General features: G+C 42.5%; 1 protein-coding gene across 1 annotated transcript; it reads right to left on the reverse strand.

The window, feature by feature from the left end:
• Positions 1 to 7: 7 nt before the first annotated feature.
• fbl (fibrillarin) lies at positions 8 to 10,155 on the reverse strand. Its single transcript, XM_070912027.1, has 9 exons — positions 10,037 to 10,155; positions 7,762 to 7,890; positions 7,080 to 7,235; positions 6,678 to 6,772; positions 6,293 to 6,463; positions 5,737 to 5,869; positions 4,761 to 4,873; positions 4,284 to 4,429; positions 8 to 1,230 (listed from the first exon to the last, which is right to left on the reverse strand). The coding sequence occupies exons 1-9, from the start codon at positions 10,044 to 10,046 to the stop codon at positions 1,206 to 1,208; spliced, it is 978 nt and encodes a 325-aa protein (XP_070768128.1). The 5' UTR covers positions 10,047 to 10,155; the 3' UTR covers positions 8 to 1,205.
• Between the last annotated feature and the right edge of the window lie 2,334 nt (positions 10,156 to 12,489).

Raw genomic sequence — 12,489 nt, forward strand, 5'->3', positions numbered from 1 at the left:
CAAAAACAAGAATTATAAACATTTTATTAAAACAAAGTTGTCATTATGTCAACAAAAAAAAAATACATATAAACTGTTTCGAGCATAAATTGTTTCGAGCATAAATTGTTGTAAATTACAACCATTCCGCTTCACACTCAGCCAACACAAAAGTTATACTACTAGTATCAAATTACTAGTCTGACTGAAAAAGTCACCATCTATATTTGTCTGTACAGTCACACAGGGTCACGTTTACCACCTCACCACTGAACAGATCAGCATTATGGGTTCCTTACCTACGGAGTGGGTATTGTGCAGACTTGAAGCCCTTATTCACATGAGCTACCATAAGTACACACAACATATACATAAGTTCTGACATAACTTATTTTACAGTAAAAATAGTAGCCGTCTGGGGGTGTATGATGATGATTGGATACTTGGAATATCCCTAACAATATGGGATGTCCCATCTGGAATCAGAAGCACCCAGATCAGGAGAGCAGGGGACCAGAAAAACACCTTTCTTAAAAAATAATTAAAAAAAAGACATCCAGTAAGAAAAGGAGCAGGGGAACAGAGAAGCAAGAAAGTATTGAAATAAAGTACTGACCAAAAAAAAAAAAACACCTCACTGGAGCAAACCATGTAGTAGTTATCCAAACCTGCTTAACTACATAAAAGTCTTTCAACAAAGCTTTTGTTTTTTAGATAAATACTGCTCAGGGTAGAAAGTAACTTGTTCACAGGGCAGTGGCAGGTGAATTCAAAACTTCCCTGACAACTCCTGCAAGTCTGGGGACACACGACACAACACTGGATATTTAACATTGACCACTGTCATTTGCTTTGATAATCTTCCTGGTGTGTAGTTGCACAGGAACCCACAGCTGATAATCAGTTGGACATACTTGTGCGTAACAGATGTGAAACAAGGGTGGCCAACCAGATGTGAACCTACACAACACATTATAAAATTTGTACTGCTGACATGGCCTCCAATCTGGACTATGTGGCCAAAAAGGGCCCCAAATGTCATGTAATGTGCTCCCAACCTTATCAACAAAAGAAAGACCCTCCAGCAGCTGGATGGTTGGTCAGTTAACTGTCAGAGGACTCTGAAACGGACGTGGAGAGGAGGGCAACAGACAACGCTGACAGTACGAAAAGTAAGATGGTGGTTGAAAAATGGTAATCCGTTTCCCTGAGCTTTCTTCTACACTTCATTTCTTCTGTTTGGGTGGAGGTCTGAGGAGAGGAAGAAAAAAGAGAATGTTAACACAATATATGAAAAAAGAGCAGGCACTATATGTGTAGAGCTGACTGCAGCAGTTTGGGAGGGGTCTGGATGTCAACCTGTCACCATAACTCAAATCTGGGAACATTAGTAGGGCGAGGAAAACTGCTAAACCTCACAATCCCAGTCATGGAGCTCTGGAGCAGTACCATGACCACTTGTTCCTGTCCGTTTAAAAATCTGCATAATAATGTGTAACTCGCTGTCTCTTGATTCTAAATCCCACACGAGTCATTGTACTCACAACCTGGGTTTTACATGATCCCACACCGCTACCAGCCAGGTTGGAAACAAACTCCAGAGGTTAGTCAAACTAATTTGAAAGAGAAAATAAAGTTGAATGATTGAATTACCCAAATTGTCTGTGGGTCCAGGTGTTCTCAGTTTTACCGCTAAAGAAATGTATAGTTTATATAGTTTGGATAAACTGTTGGTTTATTTCCAACCTGTCTGCAAGTCTGACTGCTCGTGTTTCCGTTTGTAATGAAGTCACCATTTTCACAGATCCTGGCAAATTACTTTGGTGAGTACAACGTTGTCATAGCTCATAGAAATGGCCAAAACTATGCAAAGACCTAAGATAAAGCAAAATGACCTTTTAATCAGTGACGTGTGCAAAACTTTGCAGCGTTGCAGCCTGAACTTGTATGCAAAGGTGTACACGTAGGTATATTAGAATTTTTGAATATAAGTATTATATAGTGGGCAGTACATTATCATTTCAATATGATTGTGAATAAAGATTTATATGAAAACCCTGCAAAAGCATGCAACAATTGACTTGTTGTTCCGCACTACATAATTCACATAAACACATGGTCGGGTGAGATGTAGCCAAGTGGAGGAGCCGGAGAAATTGTGAACAGCACAGCCTGTGTGTCCTAACCACGCTTTGCTACTACGCCATCAATCAAAAATTAGCAAATTTTATTTTAGATCATATGTGGTGAAAATGTGACTTTTTGCCCACCAGGTGGAGTTGTTTCACACAGCAGCTGTATGCAAGTGCTGACAGTGCTGCCATATTCAACTCGATCTGTGGCGTAACCAAAGAAACCGTGACGCTTCAGGAACCATTTCTGCTCAAATTTCCACAGCATCTGAAGAACTGAGTCCCAAATATAATTTAAAAACAATGGCAAGATATTGAAATACTTAGGGATACATATACCGAAAGACTTATCAAGACTAGCAGAACTACCACCATGGCATTAAAAATCAATGAATGCCTTTCCACGACCTTATTTAGTCTTAGTTTACTCATAGAATCAATTACGATGAATATATTACCATGGATCTGAAACTGTAACGGGACAAATTATTACATATGGGCTGGGAAATAAGCTACACAACTCTCCAGCTACCAAAGAACAAAGGGAGTTTAGCTCTTCCAGTTTGGAAAGACTATTGAGGGAGCCCAACTAGGGCCTTTAATTTGTTGGTGTACACCCAACTACAAAGCTGGATGGAAGGAAATTGAGGAAGCGATGGGAAAAGGATCACCACCTAATACAAGTTAGGTCACGCGATCTCTCACTATACACAGGTAACAGTAAACACCACAGACAAGGAACGAAACACTTCAATTCCATTTGCAGGAGGCCGCTGACATTTTAAAATGGTTCGCATATGACCCAGGATTCACACACAGCGATCGTGACCAAAAGGTTTGAAAGTTGGACCTCCTATTTTAGATACTTGCAAATTAGACCTATTGACAAAATGTCAGAAATTGTGAACATATGTAGAAAATGAGCATCATCATATCTATGAGAGGATATAAGGATGGATCTTATAAAAAAAAAAAAAAAAGGTGGGAAACAAACCCTGTCCTTACTGGAGAGAATTTAGAAGCATGTTATTTGTTACTTCTGTATCTATACCCTGCCAAAAAGAAATCACATCATTTTCATCATTGTCCCTCTGTGGCTCCATTTCGGGATCCTGCATCCTGTAAACCCTCTTCCAAACCAAAGTTTATGGTTCTCCCCTGGTGTACCCAATTAAGATGGAGGAACTTGATAAATATTTGTTCAGAATAATACTGGTGGCTTGTAAGAAATCCCAAACTAAGAACTACCTGATGTACAATATTTATGTAATGAAGAAAATGACTTCTAACTTGAGATCCCCAAGTTGGGTTTGGTGTTTGTCCCGGTCACCTCACAAGGGGAAAATAGTCAACTTAAAATGGTCTCTTTGCGCAAAATTACATTAACAAATTAATTGGTGGTTTTAGAAGGCGACACAAGACGCACATTTCTCTCTGTGCAGATTTAACCTTTACGTTAATCTGATGGCATTCAGTTCATGTGCCATGCTGTACTAGGTTCAACCTAGTAAGCCACTGTGACGTTAGTGCTTGTGCATACAACGGTGGGTCTATGAGAATTAATGCTAGTTTAAATTTACAGATACAACTCTGAAATAAAATCAGGCATAATTGTGATCAAACACATTTGCCAAGTTTGCACATGTACAGTACATAGTACGGCAAGACTTTTGCTGTCGCCTCAAATATTTTAAAAACGTTTTACAGCGTTTCCACTCTGGTCAATCTGTAAATCAATTTTGGTGACATTCGAACAAATCATTCGAGTTTTATATAAGTGAACTGAGGTTGCAAATTTTCTAAAATATAGTGATGACTTCATAACTTGCCTTCAGTTACAGGGAAGCAAAAATGTATCTCTCTAGGACCTTGTGGTGATTTGACACTTTTTTATGATGGTAGACTCCACCCACTTCCATCAACAAGCAAATTTAGATCATGCTCATTTAAAGCAGAAAAGAACATTGTCAATTATGAGGCGTAAACTTAGAGATTGTGGCGTCCCCCCAGAGGCAGAATGACCTGACCAGAGCTAGCCAAATTTGGTTATGATGATAGCTCAAAGTAGGTTTGGCAAAATGGAACGGTTTATTTAAACAAAGGTTTGGTGCAGCTTGATCAAAACTTATACTGTGTGAAATTCAGCAAAAAGGGGGTTGAGGTCTGGTGTACCTGTAGATGCCCACCACCACAGCATGGTCTCTCTCGTAGGGCTCCAGCGTGAGCTGTTCTTGTGGTTTCATGTTCTCAGAACTCATCTTCTTCACTTCTGAGGCAAACACTGCCTCCGGAGCGGCTGTTGAGTCTATACAGTTAGCCTAAAAAAAAATAAAATAAATAACTGTCACATCAACTGATACAAAACAAGTCATAAGCAGCAGTGGATTCGATCAAAAGTCAGAGCAAACACTGTACATGAAAATATACTGCAAGCAGCAATATCCCAGACAAGTTTTTTGGCCTCTAATTCCATTCAGCGTCGAAAACCCTCTCCCTCCCACACCTTTGAGATGTCACAATCTCTAACTATTAAAAGAGACCATCTGACATTTGCGCCCACTTCACGCAGTGTGCTGCTTTTTTTTTTTTTTTTTTTTTTTACACAACCTGTGTACCTGGGGCTCGACAGTATCTGAAAATACACTGTACCTTGATAGAGATAACAAAGTGCCCTCCGTTCTTCAGGAAGTTGTGAGCGTTCAAAGCGACAATCCTCGTCTGGTCAGGCTGGGCAACATCAGCAAAAATCACATCCACCATACCTGGAGAGGGACGGACCATTACTGTCTGGACACACGGCCATCTATTTACACATTCATGTTGCAGACACAGATGCAGGTGTTGGAGATGAGCCTGATGGCCGCATTATGCTTTCTTATGCTTCCACTGTCCCATTTTCAATGAGCAGATCTATCAGCCAAGCTACATGTTGAGTTGCCACTAGGCTCAAGTGTAAACGACGTTACACTTCATGTTCTAGCACTGTATTTGGCAAGAGCACTGGTGAGTTTGGTGCCGTTTAGGGAAACGCTCAACTATTCGGTTTAAAACAACCGACACAACCAGTGTTAATGTCGTCACCACAAACTGACTTCTGCACCTGTGTGAAATCACGCATTGTGTGTTCCTGGCTGGTCAAACTGACACCGCTCCAAAGAGATCTCTTCTTCAGAGGCTGATTTAGCTGCGTGACCTGTTGCAGCATCTTGCATTCCAGAAACTCTGCCAGCCGTGTCGGCTGAAGTTACCAGTTATTGGAATGAAAAAAGTAATTCATCCACAACCCCAGTGAAAATCAAACAAAAAGGCTTGATGTAAAAAATAACCAAAAAACTGCTTTGTGAACAGCATCAGAGGCTTATAGTAGCTGTGTAATGAAAAACAGTTGCGCCTGTTTGATTCAACTTACGATACAGGGTTCACAGTTTCAGCATGTACAGCAATGACACCAGGCGTAACTAGTATAACAGCACTGGGGTCATGGCACATATTGTGCACCTTAAAGCGGCTCTTCTAGTCTACACTACGCTCACCCTGGCTAAAAAGAGTGCTCTTTCGGAACAGACTGGTACTGGAAAACCGTGGCGACTCTGCAGTGCCACTGCTGCGGCTCAGGACTACCTACCAACCAGCATGCGGTATTTGTGTGGGTGCCGCGCATCTTCGATGATTGGAATGATGTTGGTGCGTTTCTTTGCCACGTTGAGAAGGTCGCGGCCTGACCGATGGGAGAACTCCACGGCGTAGACCAGCCCTTCCTGTAACACAGATCACTTCAATGAAACTAAACTTAAGCGTGTTGCACAGACACCTACAGACGAGTCACTGAACCCATGGCTGTTTTAGCTCAGCTTTCACTGCCTTTATCTACAGGCTTAAGGCATAGTCACCACATGGCTTAACTGTATCAGGTCGTATTATTTTCAGGACAATGCCACACATATTTTCAACACACCACAAATATCTGTATATGAATGGATAGAGGATACCGTCAGTGTTACAACCACTTTTGGGGGCTTTAATCATTTCATGAATTAAATTGACCATAAAGGTGTGGTGTAGTTTCTGGGAATATTTGGTGGAAAGGGGCCATACGGTGATTTCGGTGGCCACGGCATTTGGATGTGTCGTATTGGATTAAAGTAGATCATTTAAACCCTTGAGAACCACAGAGTACTCACCGGTCCAACAATGTCAGAAACGTGGGACACCGTGGTGCCAGAGGCAGCCCCCAGGTACATGACCTTTGCTCCGGGCTTGATGTGGATCTGGTCTACTCCGCCCAAGATGGCTGCGGCCAGCTTGGAGCGGAATGGATTCCAGGCTCTGTATTCAATCTTTGTCTCTCCTTCCTAACAGGCAAAGAGCAGGAAAACAGTCGACTGTAATTCTACCTTCTTCTTAAAGACTTCAACACTGATCAGAGATGATCTTACGTTTGACAGACAGATCATTAACCCACTCTGTAACCAACAGTTTTCAATGCAACGCAGCCAAGGTTAGCAATCATAACGCAATATTGATGTGCTACCTACACCGTCTGACCGCTGTGAAGTACAATCTCACCTCTACACTGATCCTCTTCTCTCCATACACAGACTCTCCTACCACCATGTTCTTGGTCACCAGGGCATCCTCTTTCCCTCTGCAGATGAACACTCCTGAGTGAAGACACACGCGCGCACACACACACACTCCATGAGTCAGAGTCTAGTGGACACTATCTGAGTCAATTCAAATGTGTTGGTAGATCTAGTCAGACAGATGGAAGTCCCACATAGAAATGTTGGTTAGTGTACCTACACTCTATCTAAAAAGGTGGATTCATGCTTCCTCTGCCTAGTAGATAGCCACTTAATTTACAATATGAACAAAACCCCCCAGAGAGAAACCACCTATGAAAAAAACATGGCAGAGTAAAGTACAATATAATAAACCACAATAATAAGAAAAGGGGGTAATAAAAACCTTCATGTCTGTGTGGCTCAACCAAGACCTTCACTCCTCCTCCAAAGCCTCCTCTGCCGCCCCTCCCTCCTCTTCCTCCTCCTCTCCCTCTCGGGGTGCCTCTGCCACCCCCCCGGCCCCGGAATCCTCCACCATCTGGGGACCTGAATCCTCCACCTGGAAAAAAAACGCTCACATTTTATAACTTTAACATAAACTCAATTTTCGAGTTATAACTCAGTGTGTTGAGTATATAATGCTAAATGGATTTCCTGTAACACACAGCTCAGTGCTTAACATGTAGGTGGAACCTTCTGTAGAAGCCCTTGTTTGTACAGAGGCGATGTGATTGGCCAGTTACGTGCTAGCTAACCCTGATTGGTTGTTTGATCCAGACAGGGTCCGGTTTTTCAAAAGACTAGATACAAAGGAGGCAGGTGCTCAGACATTTTTTAAAAGGAGCCCTTCAATTAAAGTTTTTCTTAGAGGCATGCAATGGTCATAATTAGTTATTTCAAACAAAATTATTGCCTACTGTAGCTTTAACTATGTGTGTTCTTTAATGAAAGACAGCTTTTGTTCTGTAATTGCTTGAGAGAAAAAAACTGTTCTCATGCCGCATATGATCGACTACAATAATGTGCTACAATGCAGATGACATCACAACAACACTTGATACTCTTATCACTTTCTCCAGTCTCACCTCTTCCTCTGAATCCTCCTCGTCCTCCCCGGTCGCCAAATCCTCCTCGGTCGCCAAATCCTCCTCGGTCGCCAAATCCTCCTCTACCTCTTCCTCCTCTCCCCCCTCGGTCCCCACGAGGACTGAACCCTGGAAAGGCAAAAACAGATGAATTCAGCGGAATTTATACTAGAGCTGCAACGATTAGTAGATCGAAAATAACTGCCAACTATTTTGATAATGGATTAATCATTTCTCAAGCAAAGACGTCAAACATTTGCTGGTTCCAGTTTGTGAAATGCTGCATTACTTTGTCATCTATGACAGTAAATGGAGAGTCCTTGGGTTTTGGACTGTTGGTTGGACAAAAGAAGCGATTCAATTTGGGCTCTGGGAAAAAGCAATGAGCATTTTCCAGTGTTTTTCACATTGTATAGACTAAACGACTCGTCATGGAAATACTCTGCAGATGAATCAATAATGAAAATCATCATCAATCAAACCCACCGACTGCTGCTGAGCGAGCGAACAAGGAGTTAATACAATTGAAGTTCCTTAACACAACTACAAAGTCAATTTTCTGAATATTTTGACATCATGTGTAGCAGGTAGCAGTCCCCTTAACTGGCTTAATCTCTACACTACCACCACCAACTGTCGACAGTGGGGAATAACATGAAACAAACCAAAATGGACCTGCTGATAAAAAAAAAAAAACAGTCCTCCATGGCGCTACTAGTGGCCAAAAACTCCAGTGTACCTTTAAAAGTGATGCAGGCTAACAAAACTGACCGATAAACTGGTGCACTGCCCGAACTTTGGGGGTAAAACGCCCAGGCTAGATATTCTGTTCCGCGTGTGGGCAGTCTTCACTATTTTGGGTCTGAAGAAGTGTACAGAACCGAGGAGTCACCGAAGCGTCCAATACCGAATATACGCGTATCGTTACAACCCTATCTGTACGGCTGGGCTCGTGGTTTTCTCTTGTGTGGCAGCTTGTTCTAGATTCGGCGGAGACACTGCATTTTCATGGCAGCGCCATTATATTCTCTGAACGTGGGACTGACTGTCGACCCGCCTCCCACTCGTGCCATGAGGAAGTAAAAAAAAAAAAAAAAAAACCAGCCCGAAGCTAGCAGACAATACAATACAATGTATATCTCGTGGAAAGTAGTTACTACAATGTGCACAAAAAGTAAGTAAGTTAAATAATAAAAAATAACAGACGATAGCTGGCTGAGTTACGGCAGTCCCGCACCCTGCGACATTAAGTGGACCCGGGGCAGTTTACGGGACTGTCGTGACTCGGCGTGGTTAGCCGACACTGGCTATCTAACGTAGGCTAGAGTGAGAAGACCCTGCACACTAATCTAAAATTTGGGTTTGTTGACGAGATTTTTAATCTCTGTTCACTCCACTTCCACGGAAGCAGAACCCTTCCGATACCAAACTCTTGCCCCTTGCCTACCTACACATTGTGGATTCACATGCACATATCTGTTCATAGAGATCAGGACTATGGTTAACCCAGCCGTTAACCACCACAGCATTGGATGGAACGAACAGTAAAACCCCACTCGCGTTCTATTTAGGCTTTACGCCTTTCTGTGGTACTCAGCCTTATTTTCACGCAGACTTTGACACAAAGTTCTCTTTACTCTTGATCTGATACAACTCTTTGAGCTGGGGCGGTGTGGAACGCGGACCTACCGACTCTGGGAAAACACAAATAACTCCTGTTCATGTTAGCAGAAGCTATCGTGCACTTTCGGACATCAGCCTCGTGGCACATAGAGGGGGAAAATCAGCGTCGCCACAAATCAGCTCGGATTTAACCCGTTAACAACACCGACATATGCACGTACATTTCAAATTAAACATTTGTTCCCGGTTGTGTCGCGGGACACGTAGCTAGCTAGTCCGGCTGTGTTGTGCTGCTGCACGAAAGTTCAACACGTGTGTTTGGCAGCGCGAGGGCTGCAGCGTGCTGGTGGCGGACGGTTTTAAGTTCAGGCCGACGGCTGCCACAGTTTAGATCTTTAACCCAACGTTAACATTACATTTTAGCTTTGGCTTGGAGAAAGCAGTCACACAGCTGGCAGCAGCTTTCTAGTCTAGTGGTAACCGTTTACTGTAAGGCTAGCTGGGCAGCATGGCGGTGTAACGTTAGGCCGAGCACACATCAGCACCTTTTAACTTCAGACGCACAGCGGAGAGCTTAACGAAGTACACCAGTTTCCCCTCTAACGTCACTTAAAACACCATCACACGCGAGGTGCAGTCGTATCTACTGTACCTGGCCTCATGTTGTCTGCTGTAAAGCGTTAGGTCGATCGGTGCTGCCGGCGGGCTTCTTCTCCGTCTCCTCTCCGGTGACTCTCTGAAGGGTCGCAGCGAGAGCACGTGTGCTTCAGCAGCCACACCGTCGTGAATTCTTCTTCTTCTTCTGCTGCTGCTGCTGCTTGAGGTTTCGCGACTGAGGAGGCATTAGCGCCACCAGCTGGTATGGAGTGTGGCTAGGATCCTATAAATAAAGCCAACTACTAATCCTATATAATCTTAGTCAACTGAACAAACAGACAAATACGTATATAAAAGTTATTATTATTAAAGTTACTAAAACACATACTATATACAGTGCTTAACAAATTTATCAGACCACCTGTCATAAAAATGAGAAAACACAAATATTTTAGAAATCTGTCAAAAACTTGTTTCAAACTAAAAATTGTATTGTTATTTACTAAATAGTCCTTATTCACATATATTAACCAAACATCTTAATATTTTGTATGACCTCCTTTGGCCCTGATAACAGCTTGCATTCTTGCAACCACAAAACAAATGTTTCTGTTCAGGAATGCAAGTAAATAACTGTAATTTGGCATCTCAATCAAAAAATAATAATGTGCTGTACTATTTTTTTCTGATCCTGATCAGTCCTAAAAATGGGTCCCAGATGTCTGTATAGGTGTCCATTTTCCCATTTATTTTGTATATTAGTCGTTCATAAGAGGCAGTTTCTGACAGGGCTGTGAACCATTCAGAGTATGTCGGGTTGTCCCCCCTCCCCCCAGTGCGACAGTGCGACCCTCTTAGCTGTAATGAGAGCGACCTTTAGTGACAGAGCCTTCTTCCCACCTAATCTCTCATTTCCTTTGAGGCTATTCAAGAGGCATAGAGCGGGGGTAAGACCAACACCAGCACCCGAGCAGTCACTAGGACAGTTGAGGAACATATGGATCATACCCGCTTGTTTTGTTTGGCATCTCCAGCAGAAGTTTGAATGAGTCTTGCCCTATTCACTTTCACAGGTTTCCAATAGAGTCTGTTCAGTATTTTAAACTGAATAAGTTTAGACCTGGCATCTCTCATATTTAGCATCTCCTTCACTAGCTTATTCCACTCATCATCTTTATACGTTACCCTCAAATCCCTTTCCTGCCAGGTGTGGAAGACCACGAAGCAATTTCAATTTAGAGCATATAGAGGGTTGGGTAGGCAACCTGGTGCCTGTTGAGCGTCTCTAAACTGTAGAAATCTCCAGAAGTCTTTTGTCTGCAGATTATAGAGTTCTCTCAGTTCTTCAAATGTTCTTAAGGTATTGTTAGTTCAGAGACATCCAATGTGTTTGTGTGCCACTCTCTCCAGAAGAACACCCTCCCTCCAATTTTCAATTTTGGATCATTCCATATTGAAGCTGATCCTGCCAGAAAGTGAGATGATCCCTCTTTCAGGTGTATATGATGCCAGGTATTCATAGTGTGAGAGATTATTGTTTTCTGGATATCAGCTTTCGGACATTGGCTCAAACAGTCTGCTGCCCTGAATGGGGCATTCAGTTTGTCCTCTAAATCTACCCACAAAGGTCTGTTATCACTACTTGAGAGAAGGGAAACTATCTGACCCCTCCCCCCCATTCTACTTTAGCCTGTAGTCTTGTTAACTTCATTTTAACCCTTTTCCCAGCCCAAATAAATTGGCAAAACATTTAATCCATAGTCTGGAATGTGGTCTGTGGTACGCTTAGAGGTAACATGCTCAGAGGGTAGTTCGGTTTGGGAGCTATAACCATTTTTATAGCTTGGATTCTCCCCCACAATGAGATCTGAAGTTCGTCCCACCCTTGAATGTGGAGCAGTAGTTTGGCAAGTAAAACACTTAATTATCATTTAAGGCCATTAGGTAGGTAATTCAATTACTATATATTTTCCATGATGCCTTTCCAACATTTTTCTAATGTAACATGATCATGTTTCGCTTCCTTCGGTGATATAAGAACAATAATAAGAATCTCCTTTGCTCCTCATTTTTAGACGCTAAATTGCAGATGCATATTCAAATGCACAGATACTGACAGTACTGAGACAACAGAATGTAGTTTACTTTGCCCTCCTGTTTTATGCCAGTAGCCTACGCACAAAATACACACAAAATGTTGGTCAACATAAATGAACAAATGTGGTTGCAGATTTGGTGTCTTTTGCTTGGTCTGAAACCCAGGTGGCGGCACGTTTCTCTCTCTCTCTATGTGTCTGGCTGACGTCTCTCAGTGGATGTCTGCTCACCTCAAGCTCACCCTCCACAAGACCATGCTGCTCTTCCTTCCTGGGAAGGCCTCTCCCGCCCAGGACCTCTCCATTACCACTGGAACTATAACACTGACAGGACTTTCTATTGCATAAGGAGTACTTTTGATTCTACATGCTGATAATGCTTCTGTAGTTTTGCTTACGTGAGATTTTGAAT

This window comes from Enoplosus armatus, chromosome 9 (assembly GCF_043641665.1).
Source record: "Enoplosus armatus isolate fEnoArm2 chromosome 9, fEnoArm2.hap1, whole genome shotgun sequence".
Lineage (NCBI taxonomy): Eukaryota > Metazoa > Chordata > Actinopteri > Centrarchiformes > Enoplosidae > Enoplosus > Enoplosus armatus.

Coding starts and splice junctions, on each gene's coding strand:
- fbl (XM_070912027.1), bottom strand. Junction 6,773..7,079: donor TGAGCCACACAGACATGAAG/GTTTTTATTACC, acceptor GTCTTCACTCAG/GAGTGTTCATCTGCAGAGGG. Junction 1,231..4,283: donor GTGGTGGTGGGCATCTACAG/GTACACCAGACC, acceptor TCCTCTCCTCAG/ACCTCCACCCAAACAGAAGA.